Genomic DNA, 27928 nt, shown 5'->3' on the forward strand with positions numbered 1-27928 from the left:
TTATGTATATCACAGTGCATTTTTTTAAAATAAAGGAAGGATAAAGAACCTTTTTTCTTGCAGTTTTCTAGTTGGGGTGTGGTTGGTAGGTGGGGAGAGAGTCCTACGGGGTCCAAGAAGAGGTGAGAGGCTACAACCTCAATGCCATGCCTGGCTCTTCCCACATGAAGCCCTGTGGAACCAGGGAGGATTCACAGCTTACAATCTAGTGCCTTATGGGGTGGAAAGGGAGATGACCCAGTCACTGGCCTAGCACCCCTACCTCATGTCTTTAGTTGCCAAGTCTAACTCTGCTTGAAAAGATACCCTCTTTTCCCCAGATGTGGGACTTCCAAGACAGAAGGTATGTGGGGCCCTTTGCTCACCCCTAGATGCTGATGTGAAGGGCAAGGCATGGATGGCCTTTAAGGATTATTCTGTCCGCCCTCCCAGGATTAATGGGCATGAAGGTCAGATGCTTGCATAGGCAGTGTCTCTCTCTCTCTGCCCGCCTGCCCCCCAGGCCTACCTGGAGTCGGGAGGAGAGTAACAGGGGTCCTAATCATATGTGATAGACACTTTCCTCTCCATCCCCCTCCCCAAGGTCCAGTCCAAGATTCAAGTGTCCCAGGGTGTTGCGACGAATGATCTCCCAGCCCCGGTGACTGCTGCTGCTTCGAGACGTGGTCCGGGACAGGGAGGGCGTCAGGAGGGCCAGGGAGGCTCTGGCTAGAATCCCACTTTCAACCACAGAGGGCTGTTTCTCAGAAAGATGTTCATGTTCTTCCTCCTTGTCTGAGCCCTTGAAAGCTTCCACATAGCGACGTACTCGCAAAGCATTCTGATCTTGGTTGGTCTCAACTCTGAGGAGGGGAAAGGGGAGAGGACTCAGCTGAGCTGGGGAGACATGGGCCATGGGGAGAAGCAGAAGTGAGTGGGGCACAGGTGGGAAACAGGAGTGAGAGGAAAGGGGGAGGAGGTTAGCAGCGTTGAAGCCAGAAGACCCTCTAGGATCAAATGAAGGGAAGTAGAGGGAGATGGAGGATAACTAGGAGAGAGACCCAAAAGGCTGTGCATTCAGGATTTGGAGGGTAGTAGGGCCTGTGTGGGCATGTGATGGTGGGGGGAATGTGGGTGAGTATGAAAGTGAAAACAGAGCCAATTAAAAGATAAGCGTGTCGTCAGGATGAGACGATGCAATTCAGGAAATAAATGAGAGAGGAGAGCCAGGTCAGGAGATGAAGGTAGAGTACGAAGGAGCAGGTTAGTTTCAAGGCTAGACTAGAAGCTTCAAGAATGTACTAGAGGGCTTCCCTGGTGGCACAGTGGTTGAGAATCTGCCTGCTAATGCAGGGGACATGGGTTCGAGCCCTGGCCTGGGAGGATCCCACATGCCGCGGAGCAACTGGGCTCGTGAGCCACAACTACTGAGCCTGTGCGTCTGGAGCCTGTGCTCCGCAACAAGAGAGGCCGCGACAGTGAGAGGCCCGCGCACCGCGATGAAGAGTGGCCCTCGCTTGCCACAACTAGAGAAAGCCCTCGCACAGAAATGAAGACCCGACACAGCAAAAATAAATAATAAATTAATTAATAAACTCCTACCCCCAACATCTTCTTAAAAAAAAAAAAAAGAATATACTAGAAGTGGGCGTCAGGTGGAAACAAGACTAGACCAAGTTGGGTAACCCATGCCCACACTCAAGCACGGACTCATATTCTTAGCCATTCACATTACTGCCCTTATGTACTCATAGCCTGGCATCAGCTCTCAGCATTCTTTGCACCCCTCCACTTCAGCTCCACCCACCTCCCCCAAACAGGCTAACACAGTCTCGCTTTATGGAGTGATGACACCTCCTTTAGGTCCAATTTGGGATCTCAAGAATGGGGAGGAGGGTCATAAATGTGGAACCGGTCACCCTTGTTCCCATGGCCCCACACTGGTTGACAGTTCACACGTCTACACTGTCACTCACCGCAGGAACCAGCGGTCCCCCAGCCCGTACTTGTACCCACAGATGCCAGAGCGAGGCCACAGGGTGCGAGGCATCTTCCTCTCCAGCATCACCGTGGTGGCCACGACCTAGGAGGAACCAAGAGATAGAGGAAGAACTCAGAAAGAGCCATGAGGTTCAGAGAACCCTGAGGCTACTGACAGATGAAACCAAAAGGAACCTGTGGGATGAGGACACCAGAGATCAGTGGAGGTGACAGCCACCTACTCATCCCCTAGCCTGTGGGAGGTGCCATGTTACCTGCCTTACTCATCACCCGCTATAAAAGGAGAGGATATTTTACGAGTGCTTTGAATAAAACAGTGACCCCTGCATTACTATTCAGATTCTTGGAAAATTAGTCACTCCAAACTAATCTCACTTCCTTTTTCATATGAAAGTCATAAACCAATTATCTTGATTTAGATAATATGATTAAATAGAATCTCTATGATCTTGGGGATGAAATCATGCTGCTGATGTTCAGGGAATTTGCAGCAAATTAAATGAATACCCATATGCTAAGAAGGAAAAGGGTGCGTGAATGACTCCAAACTTGGCAGGGAAAATTCTAGTGGCATGTCACATGTTCTGTCCTTTGCCCAGACCTCATTAATTACCTAGATGAAACATAGAAGACAAGCTTATCAAATATGTCTGAGACACAAAACTGGGAGGGATATGTAATATACAAGATAACAAAGCAATATAAAAATGATCTCACCAGACTGGAATGCTGGTCAAAAACCACTAACATGAAATTTAAGTAAACCAAATGTAAGGTCCTACATTTATGTATAAGACTAAAGTATCATTCGAAAAGACACATGCACCCCAGTGTTCATTGCAGCACTATTTACAAAAGCCAGGACATGGAAGCAACCTAGATGCCCGTCAACAGAAGAATGGATAAAGATGTGGTACATATATACAATGGAATATTACTCAGGCATAAAAAAGAACAAAATAATGGCATTTGCAGCAACATGGATGGACCTAGAGATTGTCATACTGAGTGAAGTAAGTCAGACACAGAAAGACAAAGATCATATGATATCGCTTATATGTGGAATCTAAATGAAAGGGTACAAATGAACTTATTTACATAACAGAAGTATAATCACGGATGCAGAAAACAAACTTGTGGGGATAAGCGGATAAGGCAGGGAGGGAGATTGGGATTGACATATACACACTACTATGTATAAAAATAGATAACTAATAAGAACCTGCCGTATAGCACAAGGTACTCTACTCAATGCTCTGTAATGGCCTATATGGGAAAAGAATCTAAAAAGAAAAAGGACGGATATATGTATATGTATAGCTGATTCACTTTGCTGTACATCTGAAGCTGACAACATTGTAGATCAACTATACTCCAATAAAAATTTTAAAAAAGAAAGACTAAAGTGTCTGTGTTAAGTACAGGAAAAACGGTAAAGGAGCTTAGCTAAGTCAGTCATGTAACAAAGATGTGGGGGTTCTAGTTGATCATAAGCCTAGTAAGAACCCACCGCATATTTTCTAAAAGACCTGATGCCATTTTAGGTGCTATTTATAGTATAGTGTCCAAAGCAAGGACAGGCATGACCCCTCTTCATGCTGCATTCCTCCAATCATATCAGGACCATTCTAGTTTTGAAAGGCCCAGGATACAGTAGGTCTGAACAGAGAATCAGTCAGGATGGATTGGGCTCAGGAAACTTGATTAATTGAAAGAACTAGGAATCCTTAAAGTAGCTCAATTCTCCACTTTGTCTTCTTCCACCTCGTCTTTCTCGGTACTCCACACTTCTCTTGGCCTTCTCTCTGTTTCTTAGCTGCGCTGAGTTCCCTCCAACCTCAGGATTTTCTCTTTTCTTTTTTAAAGATATGACTTCTTTATTTTTAATATAGAAATGTATTTTATTTATTTATTTATTTTTGGCTGCATTGGGTCTTTGTTGCTGTGCACGGGCTTTCTCTAGTTGAGGCGAGCAGGGGCTACTCTTTGTTGCGGTGCGTGGGCTTCTCATAGCGATGGCTTCTCTTGTTGCAGAGCACGGGCTCTGGGTACACGGGCTCAGTAGTTGTGGCTTGCGGACTCTAAAGCACAGGCTCAGTAGTTGTGGTGCACAGGCTTAGTTGCTCCACGGTATGTGGGATCTTCCCGGACCAGGGCTCGAACCCGCATCCCCTGCATTGGCAGGAGGATTCCTAACCACTGTGCCACCAGGCAGGTCCCCAACCTCAGGATTTTCAATCATTCGATTCCCTTTCCCTGGACAGCGCTTTTTCTTTATCTTAAAAAGGACATTTATTGTTCTTCCTGTGCCATCATTCAGCACCCCCCGCCACCACCTTCTGGTAAGAGAACCCAGCTTTCATTTAGAGAATCACTCCTTCCCTACTCTGAGGCCATCAGTTAGAATAGACTGGACTTCACACAGCCCTGGTGAATTAGTCTATTCTGCCCCAAACTCCACCACCACCACCACCACCTGCGCCTATGATAAAACTTGTTGCAATGAGATGGGCTCGGGGGGCAGGGGGAGATGCTCTTTTAGAAGCTACAGATCCACAGCATCGGGAGGCACACAGAATACCATAAGAATGGGCCCTTGGACGAGATAGTGAGAGGCCTGCGCACTGCAATGAAGAGTGGTCCCTGCTCGCCGCAACTAGAGAAAGCCCTCACACAGAAACGAAGACCCAACACAGCTAAAAATAAATAAATAAATTTATTAAAAAAAAAAAAAAGAATGGGCCCTTGGAATTTGGAACACAGTGCACCTGCTCATTCCTTTGTAAGTTTAGAGTTTCTCTAAGCTATCTCACCAACATGACGCAAGAGACTGACTTAAAAGAGGACAAAAGAGAGAAGAACAGAAACTGAAGTATAAAATGGAGATCCAGACTCTGGCCAGCCATGTCTAAAGCTGATTTAATTCCTTAAACTTTCCAGTTATGAGGCTCAACACACCCTCTTCCCACTGCCCATTGCTTTTTAAGTCTACGTGAGTTTGGTTTTCTGTCCCTGTAGCCAAGAGTCCCAATGGATGCAAATCCTAACCTCCCTCCCTTCCTCTCATTCTTCTTAACTGACTACTTATTACCCATGTTTAGGGGCTCATCTTAAATGTCACTCCATCAGGAAAGCATTTCCTAACTTTCCAGTCAAACTCCTCTGTTGCCTCCTGTTTTTAGCATCTTCACGTCTCTATGGCATGTTTGCTATTCGAATTGTACAGCTTTCTGTGAAGTCATTCGTTTAATGTTTGTCTTCCCAGCCAGACTGTAAGCTCCATGAGGGCACAGACTACATCATCATGCCTGTGTCCCCAGATCCTAGACATTTTCCAACACAAAACAGGCTCTAAATAATTATTGCTAATGAATGAAAAGTCTGAGGGGATAAATGATGACTGTCTTCAAATATCTGAATGGTGCTCCTATGGGAGAGTGTGTTCTGCATTATACAAGAAGAAAAAACTTGGGCCAAAGAGTGGAATTACAGAAAGATAGGTTTCAGCTCAATGCAATATGGACTTTTCTAATAGCAAAAACTTTTGAAATATAAAAAAGCTCTCTCCTTCCAACCTCTACCCAAATCCACATGATAATAAGACCCTCATCAGCATTAAAGGAGATACTGAATAATCCTCTGACCAACAAATGAGTATATGTTGGGTAGGAGCTCAACTAGAGGACCACTAAAGGCACTTCCAACTCTAAGATTTTGTTAGCCTATGATGATATAAGGAAAAGATTATGGAGAAACAGTTATAGAAGCAAATAGAAGATAAGGTCCAAATTTAAAACTAGAACATATAAGAACAAAACAGTTTCTAGTTCTCACTGGATTCAAGGTTGGCTCCTGAATCTACCCTTCCTCTGTGCTCTTGGGTGTGGATTCTAACCCTATCCTACCATCCTACACTCTTTTAGATTTAAAAAAAGACTTTTGGCTAAAAATCCCCTCCATCTATCCAAAAGTACCTCTGTTGAACAACCACAGGGTTGTTCCGTGACTCTCCTAAGAGTCATCTGCCGTGGCATATTCCACTTTGATTTTTCTCTCCATCCCCTGCCCCTTAGTAAGACTAACACTAATAACAATAGCCAGGACATGGAAGCAACCTAAATGTCCATCAACAGAGGAATGGATAAAGAAGATGTGGTACATATATACAATGGAATTTTACTCAGGCATAAAAAAGAAACAAAATAATGGCATTTGCAGCAACAAGGATGGACCTAGAGATTGTCATACTGAGTGAAGTAAGTCAGACAGAGAAAGACAAATATCATATGATGTCACTTATATGTGGAACCTAAAAAAAGGGTACAAATGAACTTATCTACAAAACAGAAATAGAGTTACAGATGTAGAAAACAAACTTATGGTTACCAGGAGACAAGGGGGGAGGGATAAATTGGAAGATTGGGATTGACATAGATACACTACTATATATAAAATAGATAACTAATAAGGACCTACTGTATAGCACAGGGAACTCTACTTGATACTCTGTAATGGCCTATATGGGAAAAGAATCTAAAAAAGAGTGGATATACGTATAAGTATAACTGATTCGATATGCTGTACACCTGAAGCTGATACAACACTGTAAATCAACTATACTCCAATAAAATTTTTTAAAAAAAGACTAACACTAATGAACTCACCTGGGCCCTCCAGAGCTCGTCCTGTTCATGGGCCACCCGCCAGTGTGTGTCGCCCATCATGGCAATGAACAGGTTGAGCATAAGCAGTGTGGCGATGATGGCGAAGGCAAAGTAGACGACGCTGAACATGTAGGGCAAGTTCACGTCGTAGTTGGCAGGCCCATCGATGATGGTGAGGAACAGCTCAAAGGTGCTGAACAGCGCCATGGGGTAGTCATAGAATTGCCCCAGGTTGGATGGGTCCTCTGTCTGGAAAATGATAAAGAACGCTGCTCCGCCCACGAAGAGGGCATGGAGATCAGGAGATGGGGAGTTATCACAATAAGCATGGGCCTGATTAGCATTCATTCTACCTCCAGTATATATCTCCATACATTTACACACAAGCACATATATGCACACAGGCACATAAATGTAGAATTACACATATAAATCACATTTTCCCTGTGGGCCTGGCTAACCCTCAGATGTCCTATGACCAAGTTTATCATACCAGTAATACTCAGAATTTAGCAAATATCGATCGATCGATCGATCTATCAATATAGTATATGTCACCTAACTGGGTTTTACATTTTAGAACCAAATATTTAAAAGGCAAGTTGTTATAAGAATGCATGGAATCTCCAACAATTTTAAAGAACTGAGCACATGGGGCTTCCCTGGTGGCGCAGTGGTTGAGAGTCCGCCTGCCGATGCAGGGGACGCGGGTTCGCGCCCTGGTCCGGGAAGATCCCACATGCCGCGGAGCGGCTGGGCCCGTGAGCCATGGCCGCTGAGCCTGCACGTCCGTAGCCTGTGCTCCGCAACGGGAGAGGCCACAACAGTGAGAGGCCCGCGTGACGCAAAAAAAAAAAAAAAAAAAAAAAAAAAGAACTGAGCACATGAAAGGGCTAAAAGAAAAGCACCTTTAAAAAAAAATCTCAGTATCCTCTAGATAACCATCCATTACTCTGAGATTTCCTGGGTGAGCTTGGACCACCATAAAAAAGTTTTCCCTGCTCAGTGTGTAGCCTACTGGGTGGTACTGGGCATCCTGGAAACTTACTACAGCGTTAGAACCTCTAAAAGACCCATCTCTGTGTGGGGAATGGAAATATAAATAAGGTGACCCCAAGAGCAGAACCAGGGTCTATGACAAAGCATGGCTTTGCAACAACAAAGAAGAGATGGTTTAGGAGATCTACAGAAAACGACTCTGTTATAGTTCCTCATTTTGCATAAGTGTAGCTGCAGGTGGAGGAGAGGGTGGGGAGGAAGGGGACGTGAGGAATCCTCCCAACAGGCAACCTATCAAAGCTTGACCCTCTCAGAGTTCAGATCTTGGTGTAGTTTTTCAGTCTACTGGTTCGTGGGAACCCCCATTAAGCAGGGGAATGCCTAGGATAGGAATGGCGTCCTTTGTACTAAAAGTCATTGTCTTTAGGGTTGTGGGTCTTCACGTGCCATCAGGTGCATCCACCTGCCTTCTGGAGGTTCCGCTGCAGACCTGGAGGACTGGGTGAGCCTTGCTGCCTTTTGTTCTTCCTTCTCCTTTCTGCCTTTCCCCAAGAACTGTCTTCCGCTCATTCGTTTGTGCTCTCCCTCCCTCTGCTCTGTCTGTTCTGTTCTGGATGTTTCTCCTCTCTCTCTGGCACCCTCCCCCTGTGCCTTGGTCCGTGACTGGGTCCCCACTGGGCATTCTTCCTCCAGCCTCTCTTCCCAGCTCTTCTGCTTTCCTTTCTCATTCTTCACAATCTCCAACCCCTTTTTCTGTACCTCCTTTTTCAAATTCCTTTCTTTTCTTTCAACTCTGACCACACATAGGGGAAAAAAATGCGCCTTATGTGTTATTGAATGCTTTTCGTTTCTTCTTCTGAAGTGTAAACATAGTAGAGTTAAATACTAGACCTTTTGCCTATGGCACCTTTCACGACTGGCTAGTCTTTCTTGTTTAATATTCTTCTTTCTCCAAAGCCCTTTTTCTATCTCTCCTTTAAAGATCTTGCAGGGCAGTTAGTCAACATGAATGTTATTGGCCCAGAAATTCAGAGCACAGGAGTCTACTCTCTAGGCCAACCTGAGTGACCCAGATCCTAAGAATGCAAGTGTGTTTTCTGATTCACCTTCCACCAGGGGGAAGAAAAGCAAAGGGGATTGCAAAGGAGAAATAACTGAGAGCAAGAGTAAGAGAGAACTTTCCGGAGAACTGAATCCGATGATCTGATGGAGGAGAGAGTGATGCTCTTACCTGAGGCAAATCCCACAATAACCACAGCCATCAGCCAGCAGAAACGCAACAGGTCTCCAAAAATCATCTACAGAAAACAGAGAGGGGAGGGAGGGTGGAGGGATCCTTTCTCCACCTGCCTCTCTGCAGCTACTGCTGAGAGATTGGAAGTCACCGGAGTTCCACCAGGTCCACTCCAAGCAGCATTTTCCTTTTTGCTCCCACTCCCTCCCTCTGTCTGGGAAAGGTCCAATGTCTGAAGCCAGAGGAAACTCTGGGGAAAGCACTGACCTTCTGAATCATGATGGTGAAGGGACCCAGCATCTGGAATCCTCGAGCAAAGTACATAACACTGCACCAGCCCAGCACCAGGGCGAAGGACATAGGCACCACCTCCCCGTTGGTGTTGGAAAGCCGCATCACCATGGTCACCAGCACCAGCGAGGCATAGGTGATGCTGGGGGGAGAGCAGAGAAGGGGGAAGTGAGAGGAGGGCTGGAAATACGCTAGGTCCCCTTCAGCATGGCACTGACTTACATGGGACCCAAACACTCAGGCTCAGTCTTCATACCTAAACACATACGCCGTCACACACACAAGCCCACTACAGAAAAATCCCTGAAAGAGAGGGTCCCAGAGAGGGATTGGGAGACCTGGGACATTTCTGGCAAGGGACGGCAGGGGGCTGGAAGGAAGGACACTCACGTGATGACATGGAACGGCCCCCCGAGGACAGTCTGTCCAAAATAGCGCGAGAAACCAACCCTGAAGATATCTGGGATCTGGGAAAAGGCCAGGAAAACAAAACAAAACAAAACAATGACCGATATAGACTTCAGTTCCAGCTGAGGCCTCAGGTGGGCGGCCTCCGCCTGAACGCAGCTGCACCTCACCTCTAGGAAGAGGATGATCACAGCCCCGAAGACGGTCATCAGCTCCCCCACCAGCCGGATTTTATCCTGCTGAGTCACATAGGCCTCCTGTGGTGAGAAATTCAGGATAAGAAGTGCTTTCTGATGGTCTGAGAGTCAAGTCCTTTTGAATAAGTGGTCTAAAGCAGCTCAACTCTATCCGAGGTGAAGAAAAGCTCCCCTTACCGACACCATCAACAACTCCCCTGCCATTGTGGCTCAGTCTGTGACCAGGGCATTAAGTAACCAAGGCGTTAGTCTAAGTAACCAAGGCTTAATATACATATGTTACATATGCTAACAACTTGAGTAACCACCTAGCAAGTCACCTCTTACATATATGTTGTGAGCAGTTATTTATGATGATGTGTGTCCTGAGGGGCTGAGGTCACATTTCAGAGCATCAAGTTAAGAAGGCTAAACCAACAGGAAGAGGTATTAGTGGTTTGGGCTGATTTCAGCTATGCTGAAAGGCCAGCTTTTCCAATCTCCTTGCAGTTCCCAGCAAGCAGAATATAAACACATCAAAGAATTCAGGTTCCCGTATGGACCCAGAACCTGTTAGCTCCAGTGAAACCTTCAATCAGTCACTAAAACTCCCTGAGCTTGGGGTTTCTCATCTGTAAAATGGAAACTATAATGCTTACCTCCCAGGGTTATTGTGAAGACCAAATGAGATGTATTTGGATGTATTTTATAAACCACAGAGCACTATAGATATATTCATTGTGGTTTTATTATGATTTGGCAATACAGAAAAGGGCTAAAGACACTATATGGATTTCAGTGCTGAGGAAGGGCCCTGCCTTATCCGGGACAGTAGGTGTAGAAGGTACAGTCCTAAGGTCAAGATGGAATAAAAACCATCCTCCTTCTGCACATGTTACTTCACAGGAAAAGGCTTGCAATATTACCCAGATACAGCAATAGAATTCTACAATAATGCTCCTTAACTTTTTTGAAGTTATGAGCCCATCTGAGAACATCATAAAGACCACAGATCCTCTTTCCAGAAAACTGTGCTCATATACACGTAATTCCCACGTGAAATTATACGAACAATTTCAACACATTCGAGTACCCCTTAGACTTTTGGGAACTCTATTCTCCACGGTCACATCTCTGAATTGTGCACTGAAGACAGGAGTTGAGAGTCCCTGAGGATGATCTAAGCTGGGAAGGACGTGATCCCTCAGTAAGCATGAGAAATGCCAATCATCTCTGTCCTGCCGACAAACTGGAACCTCTCAGCATCCCTCTGCAGGCTACTTCAGCAGTGTACACCCTGGTCCAGTGAGAGGCATAGCTTTTGAAATAGGAAGAGATGCTATGTAGTGGGAGGTGATCTATGGTAGAAAGAAGGCACCCACCAAGCATCCTGTGGCCGCTCAGAGGGTGTGTGTCAGCTCAGAAGAAGCTAAGGATATAGTCTTTAGGGAAGAACAGGACCAGATTTACCAACAGGTGGTGGAAATGTTTCAGGTAAATCATATGGGACCAGGGAAGACCAGAAAAGGAGTTGGTGACTACGTATCTAGTAAACAATATGATCTAACAACCTGTGACTAGGTATCAGTTCCTTTGTTGTTGTTGTTTAAAGAACTGATGTTCTGTAAACTTCTCTGACGTTTATCTCTCTTGAGAAACTGGCAAATTTTATTTTATCATATAGTGGGACACTTCCCTTTTGCCTTGCTTCCAAGGACGCTCAGAGTTCTCTCTCTCTCTTTTCTTTTTTTTTTTAATCCCCAGCTCAAACAACTATCTTTGTATCCCCTCTCCTCTATCCTAAAATTCCGATCATGGGTCTGGTGATCTTAATGTTCCTATAGCATCTGTCTTTCATTGTAAAACAGGCCAACTCCTTCTGAGAATCAGGTAGTAGTATAAATAGTAAGTTCATTAACTATAGGAACAAAATAACATTAAATATAGAAATAAAATAACAGCATCCGTGTCATATATGTGTCTGTACAAAATTTTTAAACTTTTAAAAAAACTTTGGACCTTGGTTGCATACGTCTGGAAAACTGCCACCAACCTTTTTCCTTGGCTCAACTAAGAAGAAAAGGGCTGCACTAGTTGGCCAGGAGAGTTGTGGGAACCAGAGTGCCCCTAGAGGAAAGCGAGAGAGTGGCATCAGCCTTCTCCCTCAGGAGATGAAAAGGCAAAACCCTAACTAATGGAGAATATTGGGGACAGTTTGGGTTACCGTAATCTCCTTCTGGGGCTGCCCCTCACCAGCACCCCTTTGTCAGTTCAACGGGTTCCTTTACGAGTAGGAGTTCCCCTGCTCAAGTTCACCAGTGAGTAACAGAGGTGTCCAGAGACCCCAGGCTTTTGCCTCTGCTCTACCTGGGATCTGATTGCCCTAAAGTAGCTGCCTCTGCCACTCTGTCCCCAAAGGTCCTCTATTTAAAAGCAGAGTGCCGAGTGCCACAGTCTCCTGCGAGCCCCCTTCCTTGCTGCTCTCCAAGACCGCCACACAGACCCTTTAGTAGGGTTTTACTTTTTTTTTAATTGCTCTCTGGAAAACAAAAGGTAATATACATGCATTTTGCATACGTTGTACGCATTGTATGCACTGTACGCACTTCGCATACATTGCATACGTTGCAAAAGTTGCAATGAAAATAATGGTAGTTCATACAATTCAGCAGCAAAAAACCCCAAACAATCTGATTAAAAAATGGGCAGAGGACCTGAATATAGACATTTTTCCAAAGAAGACATACAAATGGCTGACAGGTACGGAAAAGGTACTTAATGTCACTAATCATCAGGGAAACGCACATCAAAACCACAGTGAAATATCATCTCAGACCTATTAGGATGGCTATAATCAAAAAGACAAGAAATAACAAGTGTTGGCAAGGATGCAGAGAAAAAGGAATCACTGTACACTATTGGTGGGGATGTAAATTGGTGCACCCACTACAGAAAACAGAATAGAGGTTCTGCAAAAAATTAAAAATGGGACTGCCACGTGATCCAGCAATTCCACCTCTGGGTATACAGCCAAAGGAACTGAAAACAGAATCTGGAAGAGACATCTGCATTCCCATGTAAATTGTAACGTTAGTCACAGTAGCAAAGATATGGGAACAACCTAAGTGTCCATCAATGGATAATGGATAAAGAAGATGTGATATACGTATATATACACACACATATATATACAATGGAATATTATTCAGCCATGAGAAAAGAGGAAATCCTGTCATTTGTAACAATACGGATGGAGCTTGAGGGCATTATGCTAAGTGAAATAAGCCCATCAGATTAAGACAAATACCTCATGGTATCACTTACATGTGGAATCAAAAAACAAAACAAAACAAAAGGCAAACTCTTAGAAAAAGAGGGTAGAAAAGTGGTTGCCAGGGCATGGGGGTATGGACAAAATAAGGAGAGATTGGTAAAAGGGTACAAAATTTCACCTCTAAGGCGACTAAGGTCTGAGAAGCTAATGGTAAAACGAGGTGACTATAGTTAATTACATGGTACTATACAATTGAAATTTGCTAAGAGAGCAGAACTTATTCTCACCAAAAACAAAAAAGGTAAATATGTGAGGTGATGGATGTGTTAATTAACTAGATGATAGGAATCCCTCCACAATTTATACGTGTGTCAAATCACTGCGATGAACGCTTTAAACATGTTACAATTTCATTTGTCAATTACACCTCATGAAAGCTGAAAAAATAATGATAGTAGTGGGCTTTTAAAAGATTTTTCTTTTCTTTGATTTCAAGGGGAATTCTAGCCTTTCACACTCATATGTAATGTTGGCTCTCATTTGGAATAGATACTCTTTTCAAAGTTGAGAAAGAGTTTAGTGTTTTAAAAATGGACAGGGGCGGGCTTCCCTGGTGGCGCAGTGGTAAAGAATCTGCCTGCCAATGCAAGGGACACGGGTTCGAGCCCTGGTCTGGGAAGATCCCACATGCCACAGAGCAATTAAGCCCATAAGCCACAACTCCTAAGCCTGCACTCTAAAGCCTGCGAGCCACAACTACTGAGCCCGCGTGCTACAACTACGGAAGCCTGCACACCTAGAGCCCGTGCTCTGCAACAAGAGGCCACGGCGATGAGAAGCCCACGCACCGCAACAAAGAGTAGCCCCCGCTCGCCGCAACTAGAGAAATACCGCGCACAGAAACAAAGACCCAATGCAGCCAAATAAATAAATAAAATAATAAAAAATAAAATTAATAAAATTAAAATGGACAGGGGTATTGAATTTTAACAAATGACTTTCTAATGTCTGTTGAACTGATAATAAGAATGCCCTCTTCATCAACCACGCTTGCCCCTCTAGAATTAAACCCTAAACTCAAAGTGGTAATGAGTTTTTCTTTGAATTTTTTATAAGTTTATTCTTTGGGGATTGTATTCAAGATTTCCTGTCTATAGGGAGAGACTGATCTGCAGCTTTCTAGATTTGTGGTTCTTATGAAAAGCTTTCAGGAGCAAGGGTATATTTAACAAAGTGAATGAACAGAGACACTCATTTTCAAGGTCCCGTTCATTTAGCCTCCCAGTTCTTTCAAATGCTCCCCTGGCCCTCAATCCATAGCACCACTGCCTTAATGCAAACCCACGGCACCCTGCACCCAATCCCCCCTCACCTCGCTTCTGGACTGACCTTTCTCAAACGCAAATATCACCCCATGGCTTCTCTGTTTAATGCCTTTCCTAGTTCCACTATGTCTCTGGAATAAACATGAGGGGGAGATGGGAGTGATGGGTATTCTCTAAATCCTTATCAGAGTAGAAATTCAATAGCTAATGTCTAAATGTAATTAATGAATGGAGATAGAAGTGCATTATTCAGCAGTGCAGAGGTGACAACAGGGGTGAAGAACTTAAAGAGGGAAACACTGGTTGCCTCCAAGAAGTAAGGCATGGGTGAAGCTGGGCAAGCCGGTGCACTCTTGACCTTCATTATACCTGCCGTTTGATTTTTAAATCATGGGCATGTATTCTCTTACTTAGAAGTGCTCATAGTGAGATAGGAATAAAAGATAAGACTCAGACTACCAAGCGTGATGTACAGAACCCTTGCTGGTTGCACATGTGTTCTTTTACTTAGAAGGGTGCATTGTGAGATAAGAATAAATACAAAATAAGACTCAGACTTCTGAGCATGACGTACAGAACGCTTGCTGGTCTGGCTCCTGCCCTAGGTCCCCATACTCTGTGTGAGTTCTGGCCACGTTGAATTATTGGGGTCCTCAGTTTGTTAAGTCAGGACTTCGTGTGGACTGTGCCCTTTTCTTAGAATGCCTTCCTCCGCCACATTTTTCTGGTTCACCCTCAACCTCAAGACCCAGGTCACAGCATTCCTCCTGGGTCTCCTTTCCTGCCCCTCCGTGGCCAGGTCAGCTGTCTCCCCTGCAGGTTCACGGTGCCGGTCTCTGGTTACAGCCCTTCCCCAGCACACTGCAGTCGTCTGGACATTCCATGTCTCACCAGGAATCGAGCTTCCTGAGAGCAGGGACCTCTAACTTCTTTTTTTATCCACAATGCACACACAGCAGATGCTGCGTTCGTAAGAAAGGAAAGAAGGAAGGAGACAAGGGAGCAGGTCAGCAGACAGGTGCACGCTGAGCATGACCTAAGAGTGGCAGGAGGTAAAAGGGAACCAGGAAGTGGGAACCAGGAGGCAAATGGCGAAAGGATGACAATGAAGTGGGCTTGTCTGGAATTTCCAGATTCCAAGCTCCAGGTCGCCTAAGCAGGCTCAGCTAATAATGCACTGAGAAAATACTCCCCTCAGCCCCTTTCAAAAATAAATGTCAGGGCTTCCCTGGTGGCGCAGTGGTTGAGAGTCCGCCTGCCGATGCAGGGGACACGGGTTCGTGCCCCGGTCCGGGAAGACCCCACATGCCGCGGAGCAGCTGGGCCCGTGAGCCATGGCCACTGAGCCTGCGCGTCCGGAGCCTGTGCTCCGCAACGGGAGAGGCCACAACAGTGAGAGGCCCGCGTACCGCAAAAAAATCAATCAATCAATCAATAAATGTCATTCAACAATGACTGGAATCCTTTACCTCTTTACATGGATTAGGATTTTAGGACTTGTCCACAGCCAGACCCCCTGCGGAGGCTGACAGGTCCTACTTTGCTGAGAAAAGAGAGTGTTTGCCAAAAGAGAGTGTTTTCACTTACCGGCTGACTGAGCTCACTGTCTTGAAGGAAATGCCCAGAGAGGGGTGGGCCTAGCTGAGCCTGGGTACCACTGTGGGGAAGGCTGGGGAGCAAGTGTAACCATGAGGAAGGGGGAACGCACCGGAAACAACTGTCAAACCCCATCCTAGACCCCCTTTTTTCCCCAAGATTCTTACAGAGGAATTAAGCTCCCAGAAAGAGACCTGCTGGTTCCTTATGAAGAGTTACTCTCATCCTCTAAACTGTGCAGGGGCTCCTAACCAGGCTGCCCATCAGAATCCGCTGGGAAGCTTTGTTACAACACACGTGTCCAGGCCAACCCTGAGGACTCTAATTCAATTCGTTTGGAGCAGGGACCCAGCATCTTCTTTTTTAGATGTAAATGTTTCTGCTACATACCCTCACTTGAGAACCACTGGGCCAAAAAGAGAGGAAGATCTCCTGGTTTCCATCTAAGTCTACTTTCCAAGGGCTTATTCCATGTCCTAGCCCCTGTGTTGTCTCAGGAAGATGAACTTGAGAAAGGTCTGCTCGTTCCTGAGGAGTCTTTACCCATTCCCGCGGAAGCGGGATGCACCCTATCCACCAAAAGGCTAATCACATCAAAACTGTGGTCTAGTATCAGAACTAGAGCCCAGACAGTAGCTCAGTAGCTAGAGGTTGGAGACAATCCCAGATCTGGCTCCCCACCCCTGCTCTCCAGCATTCCTTATCTTGACAGGGAACTATCAGGTGTGCCCAGGTACAGGTGAGTGTGCCAGGCCCTGGCTAGCTCTCAAAGCCTGGAGACATGAGTTCCTCACGCAGTGGATCCTCCAAAGAAGAAGCCTGGAACTGAGCACATCACTCTGGAGGGAGAAATGCCTGGCTTCGTATTAAAGGTTCTGAAGTGACGCAGACCAGAACCCCTACCCCAGCGCTGCCCTTACTAGCTGAGTGTCTTTATCGAAGTACTAAACCTCTCTTGACCTCAGAGTCATCGTCTTTAAAATGGTAATAATAATTGTATTTACTTACTAAGGTATCTATGAAGATCAAATGGTGTGATGCTTTGTCATCTGAAATGTGGTCCACAGAATCACAACATCAGCATCACCCAGCCGTAAGTCAGAAATGCAGAATCTCAGGGCCCACGCCAGCCTTATTCTTAGAATCTGCGTTTTAATAAGATCTCAGAAGCACTGGTAAATGCACACCAAGTGCACAAAACAAACACCCAGGAGATGTTATTTTTATCTACCAGCCTCCCTGCTTCTCCTCACCTCTGTCTTGTCTTTAATTTGCTGTGCTTGTTCCAAAGTGAGTTGGTTAGGACCCCTGAGTAAAGGAGTATAGAGTTGGAGATCAACTGGGTTTTCAAATAGCTGTAGTGCTTTGGACCGTCGAGAGCTTATGAGGAATTGTGATGTGTAGAAACAGCAAACCCAGTGACCGTGACAGGTAGAGGATGACTTAAAATAAATGGAACCTATGAGTCACTCCTGCCACGTCCTCTCCCTGACTATCTACATCCCATCCACTGTGCAGTAGTGATGATTTTACCTTTGATAAGTGCCCTGATGCCAACCCCTTCTCTCCGTCCCCCCATCACATCCTGAGGCCAATCCACCATTATCTTTGCTCGCTGAACTGTAATTGTCTCTTAACTGGTCTCCCCACATCTTCCCTGGCCCCCTCAAACCTGTCCTCCACCCTACAAACAGAGACATTCTTCTGAAACAAAAGTGTTATCAAGCATCTCCCCTGTTTAAAATCCTTCCGAGCCTTTCACTACCTTTAGGATAAAGAGTAAAATCCTCAGTATGGCCTGCAAGGTCCTGTATGATTTGGGAAAATTTTGGGAAAGATCTGCCAGGACAACCTCACCTGGAGGCCCCTGTCCCAGCTCCCTCTACTCTAGCCAATCTTCCTTCAGTTCCTAGACACACTGGCAAGGGTCTTCTTGCCTCAGGGCCTTTGTATATGCATCCTCTCTGCCTAGAACTCACTTTCCACCTTTAATTCATACCCACATCTTAGCTCAGTTACCTTCCTCAGGGAAGCCTTCTCTGATCTCCCAGAGTGCCCAGGCCCCTGTTATAAGCTCTCTCAGCACTCTGTCTGTTTTCTCATCACAGGAAAGAATCATGTGAATTGTAACCAGCACAGGCTGCAATATCTATTCATTTAATTAATGTCAACCAGTCTGTAAGCTCCAAAAGGGCAGAGGTTACTTGCGTTTTGCTCAGACCAGGTTGACTTTCCAACACCTACAGCAATGTTCAGGCCCCACTAGGTTCTTGGTGATTACTTGTGCAGTGAATGAATTAGCAAAGTGATTTTGGGAAAAGGGCAGCGGAGAGATAAAGGAAATCTTCAAGACACAAAAAGGAAATCTGATGATGGGAGATCAATGTCCTCTTGCTGAACAGCAAATCAGGGCTCTAAATGATCCGAGCGATCGACTTCGCACTGGAAAGCTGAGTAGATCTCAAAGATGAAGCCAGAAGCTCTCAGTCCGAGCTGAGAATGAGAATCACTCAAAGAATTTCTTAAAAATACCATTGCCTGGACCTCAGCTTCAGTCTTTCTAATGTATCAGGTGTGGGGCAGCTTAGGAACCAGTACTTTTACCAGCCTCCCATGTTTCTAATGTGTAGTCTTGGTTAAAAACTACTGATCTAGCAAGAGATAGGATCTGCCCAAGGTCAAACAGCTATTTGGTTTCAGAGTTAGGACTCAAACCTAAGCTACCTAATCCCAGACTTTGAACTTTCTGCTCACCTGGAAACCTAAGAGAACTAGGACCATAGTGCACGGGGTCCTGCCTAAACCAAGTAGACACTGAATGGAGACAGAAAATGAACTCTAGTTAATAACAGAGTTCTTGGGAAACCCTGGAAAAGCATAACTTTTATGGCTGAACAATGAGGCATCTTAGAGTGAAGACACTGAGATTATCTCCAAAACTGCACAGAGATAAACTGACTTTACCCTCATATATGTCTGCTTTTGTGTAGCTTGTGCCACCTCATACAAATAAAGGAGTATTTTTCTTTCATTTCAACTGTCTTGAGATGGTGTTCTGGGCTACTCTCATGGAGCCCAGCGACTTTTCTGGATCCCATGAGACCCAAAGAGGAACTCCTACAGTGACCGAGAGCTCCATATGTCCAGATTTATTAATATACTTGGATATAAAAGTATTCATTTAACTAAGAAAAAGCTCCATGGGCTAATTAATGTGGCGACAATTGCATTCATCAAGTCAAGACCCTGTATTGGTACATTTTCATTTTTCTAAGACTTTCAAGTAATGAAAATGTAGAAAAAAAAGAATTTCCCATTATTTAACAAATGTGGCACATCATGAAAGCAGAATCTTTCAAGTCACGGTGATGGGTCTGGGAGCCCCCGATCTCATCCCAACTGACTTCTGACTGAATAAGAGGAGCTCAGGGGTTCCATCAACTCAGGACTAAGGCTCAAGGGGTAATGTCAAAAGACACAGACCTCCACTGATGTTCTTTGCTATTCAAACCTCTTAGGGCAGCATTCTTAAGTCCACTCCCCCACCAAGAAAAGAATATTTGAAAGTCAGGAGTCTTCTATTTGGGCCAAAGTGGCTTTAATCGAAGTGGAAGGCAAAAGGGTAAAAATGCCAAAGGGGACAAGGGAGGCATAGGAGAGCAAACAGAAGGGAAGCTCGTGCACTCAGCTATAATTATGCTTCACCTAGTCCTGAGGCAAGGGGAGGGATTTCCTAATAATAATTCAGACTATCTGGGTCAAAGGAACAGGTCTGCACATAATTAGTCCTGCCCCAGAGAGAAAGAGACACGTAGGAAGAAGACTCAGTGGTAATCAGTTGCTCAGCATCACCCAACTCTTAGGCTAGAAGGCTATCTACATTCTAGATCCAGAAAATCCCCCAAGTAAGTTTGAAACAACGGAAGGTTGGAAAAGAATGCATCTGAGGAAATAGAGCCAAGAACGCTGGAAAAGTCCAGCCACCCCCATGTTTACCCATCCCCTCCCTTGCTAGTCCCTCGCCTGTCTCAGCTGGCCATCTCCTAAATGTCCTTATGTCCTGTTGTGTGGTCTCCACACCAGGGACAACCTTCATGTCTAGTTTGAGATGCATGGAACACAACCTCCCCTGTGCACGCCTCTGCCCGCCTCTAACAAGGCAGCCCCACCCGACTCAGGCTTGTCTTCTCCAGGCAGCAAACCCTGCTTTGTGAGAGACGGAGGCTCTGGATACAACAGCACACTGTATACCTACCGAGAGGGAATTATAGAAGCATGGAGTGTCTTGACCTACTGCAGGATTCAGTGAGGCTCTTGGCCCTGTTCTTTCTCTGTGCATCACTCTCTTTGGTCTACCTTGACTCAGGTTCTTTGCTCCTTAACTATCCCAAACTACCCCTCTTCCAAGTCCAGGCTGAGCTATACCTGTGGCTGGCCCACCCTGCATTGGGCATAAATCTCCAGTCAACAAGCTCTTACTCGCCTGGCAAAATTCTTCCTCCTCTGTCTTCTGCTTTCTGCCCACATGCCTTCACTCCCTTTCAGCTATTTTCAGGTCACTAGGACAAGCATTTTGGTTACCTATCAAACGAACCCAGTGTTGAATGTATATGCCCAGAAGTACGCACAAGAGTCAGCTCATTCTGCCATGCCAAGGGGTTTGCTCTCTTCAACAGCAGGGTCTGACGTCTACTCCACACCTCTACCCAGTCATGCTCACCCCAGGTCTCTGAAGGTGACCCACAGAATGGCAAGCCCACAAGAGTAGAGGGGACCTTAGAGACTATTGACTTCCCCCTGCTACCCAGTCCAGGCATCCTTCTGCAGCACACCTGACAGGTGGCCAGACAGCTGATACATCATTGCCAGTGTGCTCGTATTGGCAGTGCCCAGAAGAGAATGCGGGTCAGAAAGGTGCCTGTGTTGCCCTAACAGACCAGAAACAGACTCAGAAATGGACCTGGAGCACAGTTTTCTTCCCTTTACAACAGCACGGTTTCTGCTGAAGGTCACATATACAAACGTCTGGTCCTCTTTGTAAATGACAAGGAATTTTACAAAAGGATGACGTTTTTAATACCAAGCATTCTTTCAAAGTTCACAAGAAAGCCATCGCTCCCTGGACAAGCCCACTCTGACTCATTAAGCCCCCACTCTGGTCCCCTTCTCTCCCTCCTAACTCCTGTCCGGGTGATCAGGAGCCTGCCCGTGCCAGAGCCAAGGCAGTGGGATCTTTCCCAGGTAGTGTGCTCCTGGTTTCCAGCGCCATCACCCCATGCTGCCAGCTCCCTTCATCCCCTTTTGAGAGTCACCTGAAGCAGCTTCTGCTGGAGGACGGTGATGTCTCGGGAGTTTGTGCGGTTGTCACTCCGGGACTTGAGAGGGCGATGGATGCAGCACATGGTGAAGCAGATCATATAGAGCACGTACAAGGCCCCCAGGATGCAGAAGTATGGCCGCCCATACTTCCTCCACTTGAAGCTCACCAGCTGTTTCACTGGGGTCTGTTCCAGGATCTGGCGAGCCTGCCATGGAAGAAGAGTGCAGCTGGGGGTGACCACTGCAGTGAGAAGCAGCGCTGGGTTTCCCACTGGGTCCCAGGTGGTCAGGGTCATGGTCAGCGTGAGCATCATGCATTCAGTTCGTCTATCATTTCTTTTTTTTTTGTGTGGTACGCGGGCCTCTCACTGCTGTGGCCTCTCCTGTTGCGGAGCACAGGCTCCGGACGCGCAGGCTCAGCGGCCATGGCTCACGGGCCCAGCCGCTCCGCGGCATGTGAGATCTTCCCGGACCGGGGCACGAGCCCGTGTCCCCTGCATCGGCAGGCGGACTCTCAACCAGTGTGCCACCAGGGAAGCCCCTGTCATTTCTTTGACACACAACCAGTCAGCTTCTACTGTAGGCTAGGCCTCATGGTAGTGCTGTAGATAAACCATGACAGAAGTAAACACCAGGACCTAGAGCACCACAGAGGCTCTGAAGGATGAGCCGTAAATGGTTGAGTGAAGGGACAGTTAGGCAAGGTCATTCCATAAAGTAGCAGCAGTTGCCAAGGCAGGAAGGTGCGAGAAGACATTGACAGATGAGGTGTGGCTGGGGATATGGCAGAACCCGTTGGAGGGGTGGGCAGGGGTTATCTTGGGTGAAGCAGCTAAGGGCCAGATCATGGTACCTCCTGAAGGCCAAAGTAAGGAGTTGGACTTTGTCTTCTGAAGGCAATGGAAAGCAATTGGAAGGTTCAAGCAAGGAGGCAAGTCGGGTTCAAGCAAGGCAGTCAGATTTGCTCTACAAGTATTGTGGACCCGAGAGGAGCAAGAGAGGACACAAAGAGTGGGGAGTGGCCATCGTCTCAGCCAGGTGGGCTAGTGCTCGGATGTAAGCAGGCAGTGAGATGTTACAGATGCTCTGAGAGGGGATGATGGACAGCACAACACATCTGAGAAAGCAGGAAAAGGCAAAGTCAGAGCGTAGCTGGCGGGAGTATCCGCTGGCAGAAAGAATAACTTTTCCATTGAGCCTAGAGGGAAGGAGAGAGACAGTGGGCAGTTTCCAGATCTGCTGGGCAGGGCGAGGCAGGAAGCTGAAGAAGCTCCAGCCAGAGAGCCTCTATTTTCATCATAATGAAACGAATCTGGGTCTCCTGATAGAACTGAAGGTGAAGGCAGTGAGGGATATAGAAGGGGCTAGAAAGGAATTTTGAGGGAATAGAATAGCTGGCCAAGACAAGAATACAACCTGTAGCAGAACGTTGAGAACCAGCTGAAATCAGAGACCAAGGCTTTGTGGTGGCACAATCCACCAGACGGACTGGGGTTCCAATTCCTAAGAAATCCTGCCCTGAGGAAGTTCATACCAACCAGCCACTCACCTTTTCCCCTGTTCATTAGGTACCAGTGATCACCTGAGTTGGGCTCTAGAAGGGTTCCTAGGAAATTGTCAGGTGGCAGATACACAATGGGAACTACATTGTGCCACCATCTTGGAGGTTCCAGAAAACACAAACTATTTTCTCCGCCCTATAAGTCTTCAACAAACTTTCCTTTCCCTCATATCACTCAATCCAGTACTGTCTGAATGACCCACGTGTTTTTCCCTCTCTGGAAAGCTCTCTTTTTCTTCCTCTTCCTGGTGATTCCCAACTCCTGCATGAAGCCCCAGCTCAAGCACATCCTCTGTGACATCTTCTCTGGTCTATCCAAGCCAAGAAACCAACCTCCATTCTGCTGCCACTGTGCATAGTACAGACCCTTATGATGGTTTATGTTGTACCCTATTACAATTACTGAGGGCAGGGATGGGCAATTGACAAAGGTGATTGAAAGGAACTGTGTTTTATTTATTTCTGTATTCTTAATTCCTGGTACAGTGGCTGGGACACAGCAAGAAGCTCAATATGCTGAAAGGATGAATGAACGAATGAATGAATGATAGGAAGCAATTTCCATTTGGAGAGTTCCTCATATGCACTGTTAGTATGAGAAAGGTAAGTGGAAGGGACCAGAGCTCAGCACAGGGAGAGTGGAGTTAGGAAAGGGGTGCTGACTGGCATTTCCTCCCAAAGGTCCCAGGAGTCCATCCTCACCCCCATCTATTACAGGGCAGGGAAGTGTCTGGAGCCCAGGATCTTAGCAAATAGACAGGCTCTGCACGGACACCTGACAGCTCCTGATCCTCCACGGTATCCATACCTCTCGCTTCTTGGAGGAGACCACAAGCTCTAGAAATGACACGTCCTCTCCCCAGGAGTCGATCTCCGTGAGGTCGTAGAGAGTGGAGGTCAGCGGCCCGCACATCCACTGGATGTGCTTCCGCTTCTGCATCAGGTGCTGGAACATCTGTGTGGACACAGGGGTGAGGTGGGGGGGTCAGCGTATAAGGAGCAGCTCAAGGGCAACAGCATGGTCGCTTGCTCCTTGGGACTGATGGACACTTGAGAACTGACAAGGCTCTGTTGACATGAACCTTTTAATTTTTTGGCTACCTTTCCTTCCCACAAACCCTATAAAGATCTAAAAGAAGAGAACAGGAGAGAGGATCAGAACCCTGGGTTACCATAGCAGATATTCTCAAGTCAGATTCTCTAACCCTCCTGAGTCAGGAATTTCTGAGGCTGAGGATTTTAGTGATGGTGCTGGGAGGTGAGGGACCACCACCCTTCTGGAGAGTTTTGGAAAAAGGGTCATCAGAAGGACACGGTGGGATTGGGGGAGGGTCCCTCACCGTGGTGTTACCCTCCACTCCAGCCAGCTTGAAGGGGGTGAGGCCCTGGTGATTGGGCACGAGGTCCAGGGACTGCAGGTGGTCCCCGCGCCCATCGTAGGACAGCAGCAGGTTGTACATCTGGCAGGCAAAGGTTTTGTTGGGCTGGAGGACGAGGATGTGCAACACTGTGTTTCCTGGGGGAGGACACGGGCTGTCACGTGGCCACTGGGACTAGAGTCCCTGATGCTCCCCATGACCTCCCCCCGCCCCGGGTGGACCTGAGGGCTCTCCCGGCCCCTCCTCTGCAACCCAGCTCCCCCTCCAGCCCGGCTCTCACCCAGGGAGTCCTGGGCCCGGATGTCAGCGCCGTGCTCGATGAGCAGCCTCACGATCTCCTCGCTGCCCACGCAGGCCGCAAAGGACAGAGGGTGCTCCCCTGGGGATGCAGGGGGACCCCGTGGCTTGAGGGTGCAGGCTGGCACGGGCAGTCTCTCCAGGGGACTGCCTCTCCCTCCCCACACGTCAGCTCTGGGCCTGGGGACACTTGTCAGCAGAACCAGAGGCGGGACGGTGCAGAGGGCCCTGCGCCGGGGGTGGGCTCTGGCCTTCAGCCTTAGGAGGGCGGCCCCTCCCAGCTTCCCCCGGCATGGAGCCCCCTCAGCCTGCCCTCCCTTTGCTCTTGGCCCCCTCCCCACCCTCCCAGCCCTGGCCCTGGCTCTCACCAAAGTAGAGGAGGTTGTGGGGACTGAGGCAGAAGGCTGAGCCTACCGCCCTTGCAGAGACACTGGCCCCGTGGGCGAGCAGGGCTTTCACCAAGTTCACGTTCTGGTTCATGACGGCCATGTGCAGTGCCGTCTGACCTGGACAAGAGAGCCCTCAGTCATGGGGTCTGTTCCCGGTTCTCTTGGAGACACAGCATCCGCCTGGCTTACAGGAGATCCCTGACAGATCCTTGCATGGATTTCTGCCCTCGACTCAGCAGAGTGGTGTCAGACTGAGGATAAGTCATCCCTCCAGCAGTTCACTTAGCTGTCCCCACCTCGACTACTGGGGGTGGCATATAAAGGTAATCACTGCGCTGCTAGGAAAGAAAGAGAGCTCTGTCCTTCAGGGAACATGAAAGGAGATGAAGGGAGATAATAAATGGCTCAAGAAGGTCACGGATACCCAAAGCCAAGACCAGGACCTTTGCCTTCCTCCCAACTCCAGGGAGACCTTCACTCCTTCCCCGACCTACCCTCCGAGGCTCATTTTAAGAGATGACTTCAGACCTTCTCCTACCTGTGTCCACCTTGAAAAACCGTTCAGGCTCCTCACCTACAAACGGCTCACAGATGGTGGGCTCCTTGACCAGCTCCGGGGCAGCCTCCATCAGCACCATGGCGGCCTCCAGGTTGTCATAGAGGGCCGCCACGTGCAGCGCTGTCTCCCCCAGGGCTCCTGGAGTGGAGGGAGACACGAGCATCGAACACTTCCCAGAGACACGCGCCAAGGCCCCTTTGCAGGACCCCTCAGAGCCCTGGGTAGGGGAGGGGCGGGTCTCCTGCCCCATGGCCATCACATCAAACTCTCATCCCACCTCGTTGCCGGAAGTCACAGGTTCGGTCCAGCAGAAGTTTCTTCAGGACACACAGGTCATTGTCCTTGGCTGCCCGAAGCAGAGGAGACTCTCGAATCCTGGGAGAGGAAGAACAAGAGTCAGGAAGAGACAGGAGGGCAGAGAGGTCAAGGGCAGAGAGGAACAGAGACAGTGTGTGCCTAGGACAGACACGGGTCCCACAACCTGTGCAGGGACCCATGGCAGTGCTGCTTCCTGAACTCTAGCTGAGGGTCAGCCTGGGGCAAGAGCCTGTCTCAGGGTCCCCGTGTGGTCACATCGTGCCACTTCCTCCCACGTGGGGGGCCTCGTGGCTCAGCTGAATGAGGGCTGGTGCGCCTGAGGGAGGAGGGCTCGGGCCTCGGAAGGAGTGGTCCTGGTGGGCCTGGCCGAGGCGGTCTAAGCTGGGTAAACGTTTCGGGAACTTGAGGATCTGGAGCAGGTGGGGGAAAGGGAATTTCTGCCTGATTTCATCCCCACTCCCAGGCCTGCTGAAGCAGCTCTCTTTAGCCAAGGGGAGTTTGCGAGACCAGAAGGGGGCTGAGAGACAGGCCAGCTCTTAGGGCTAGGAGACTTGGGAGCTGCCGAAGTTCTGACTCTCCTGGGGGCTGCTTGGATACACACCCCTGCTGCGGGGAGGGAGAGTTTTGAGGTGGGCTACGAAGGATCTAGCCTTCCTCTGGTGACCCTTAGACTCAAGCATCTAAACACGCTGCTTGTAACTGAGGAAGGGTGCAGCTGTGAGCTTCTCTGAGCATGTGCATCTCGGAGTGGGTGGGAGGAGCCTGTGGAGATATCCATCCTGTGGTACCTCTGCCGGTTAAGCTTTGTTTCTCCCCTGCCTGGGTGAGCCAAACAAGAGATAAAGCTGAAGCCGATTCCTGCTGGGCAAGTATGCGTTGGCTCTGAAGGTGAACACAGGGACGGTGGGTAGAGGGTCGGGCGGGGAGAGGTGAAAGGCAGGAAAACAGACTGACCGGTGTTTCCTGTGATGTCCCCCAGCCCCCAGTTCCTCTCTTCCAATGGCCCCAGGAGCCAGGGGAAAGCAGCTTTTTATTGGAAGGAGAAGTTTGGATTTCAAGGTAGCGCTAGGCTCTGCGCCTCAGGGAAGTGCTCTCCAGGGGGACCCGGCGGAGTGAGGGCCAGCTCCCTCCACCATCTCACCTAGACCCTCCGTGTGAGCGCGTCCAGCTCAGAAGGGCCAGGATTGCAGAGTCCACCCCCTGTGCTGAGAGCTCTGCTCACAGCCTTGGTGCTCAGGCCTCTGGCCTGGAGAAGCCACTGCCCGTGAGTCCAGCCCTGGCTGCCCCCAGATCTGCTGACGGCGGCTCTCCGACGAGAGACAAGTCCCCCGAACACCCCGAGGCAGAGGCCTGCCTTCAGGATGGGCCCCTGCCCCGGCTAGTCTTCCAGGATCTGGACCTCAGGGCTGGCCCTCGGGGCACCAGTCCTGCCTGAACTGCCCCAGGAACAGGCCCAGGCCTTATTCGATCTCTGTCTCCTCGGGCCCTAGCACAGCCCTGCACCCAGGAGACCCAGTAAAAGATGGATGGACTCTATGAGTCCCCTCTGGGCCTCCCCAGTGGCCCCTGGGATCCCCCGGTCAGCTGGCAGCTCCAGGTGTTACACAGACCAGAGCTCTCCTCCCCTGTTCGCACGTCATCAACCCTCCTTCCCGTTAACAGCAATTCTGCACTCTCTCTTCAAGCAACGAGTGTCCTAAAACCCCCAGGATCTCGGCGCTGCCCCAGCACCCTGCTCCCCACCAGTCCGCACCCACCTGCCACACCTCCTGGCTTCTCCCGCCTGGTCCCTCTGGGTCCCCCCCACTTCTCCACCAGGTGAGAGCCCTGGCATGCTTCTGCCTCCCTTCCTGTGGCCCCAACGCCACACACCCCGCCGGCACTGACAGAGGAGCCGGGCTTTGGTGACAGGTGCGCTGGGCCCATCCCGGTGCCTGGCACTGAGCTCTGGATTGCTCTGGCGGGGAGACAGACCCAAGTGGGCAGAGGGCTTGAGGCTCAGGGCGGGGGGGCAGCCTACCTCTTCTGCTGCAGCATGTACGCCTCGTCCAGATGCTGGTCCCAGTCTTGCTGTCCTACCAGCCAGGAGGTCACGAGTTTCTGGAGTTGGATCCAGAGTCCCCTGGCCTTGGGTGGAGGGGGCCCCATGTTTTCTCCTT

General features: G+C 48.3%; 1 protein-coding gene across 1 annotated transcript; it reads right to left on the minus strand.

The window, feature by feature from the left end:
• Window positions 1–541: 541 nt before the first annotated feature.
• Window positions 542–27917, minus strand: TRPV5 (transient receptor potential cation channel subfamily V member 5; the record flags this gene model as incomplete). Its single annotated transcript, XM_079711938.1, has 15 exons — window positions 542–842; window positions 1956–2062; window positions 6645–6913; window positions 8875–8941; window positions 9145–9310; window positions 9559–9635; window positions 9747–9833; window positions 21260–21472; window positions 23636–23782; window positions 24168–24343; window positions 24487–24585; window positions 24872–25009; window positions 25467–25589; window positions 25729–25826; window positions 27790–27917. 15 exons carry the CDS (start codon window positions 27915–27917, stop codon window positions 542–544), a joined length of 2196 nt encoding a protein of 731 aa, XP_079568064.1.
• Window positions 27918–27928: the final 11 nt, after the last annotated feature.

The sequence above is a fragment of the Hyperoodon ampullatus genome, assembly GCF_949752795.1.
Source record: "Hyperoodon ampullatus genome assembly, chromosome: 9".
NCBI classification, from domain to species: Eukaryota; Metazoa; Chordata; class Mammalia; order Artiodactyla; family Ziphiidae; genus Hyperoodon; species Hyperoodon ampullatus.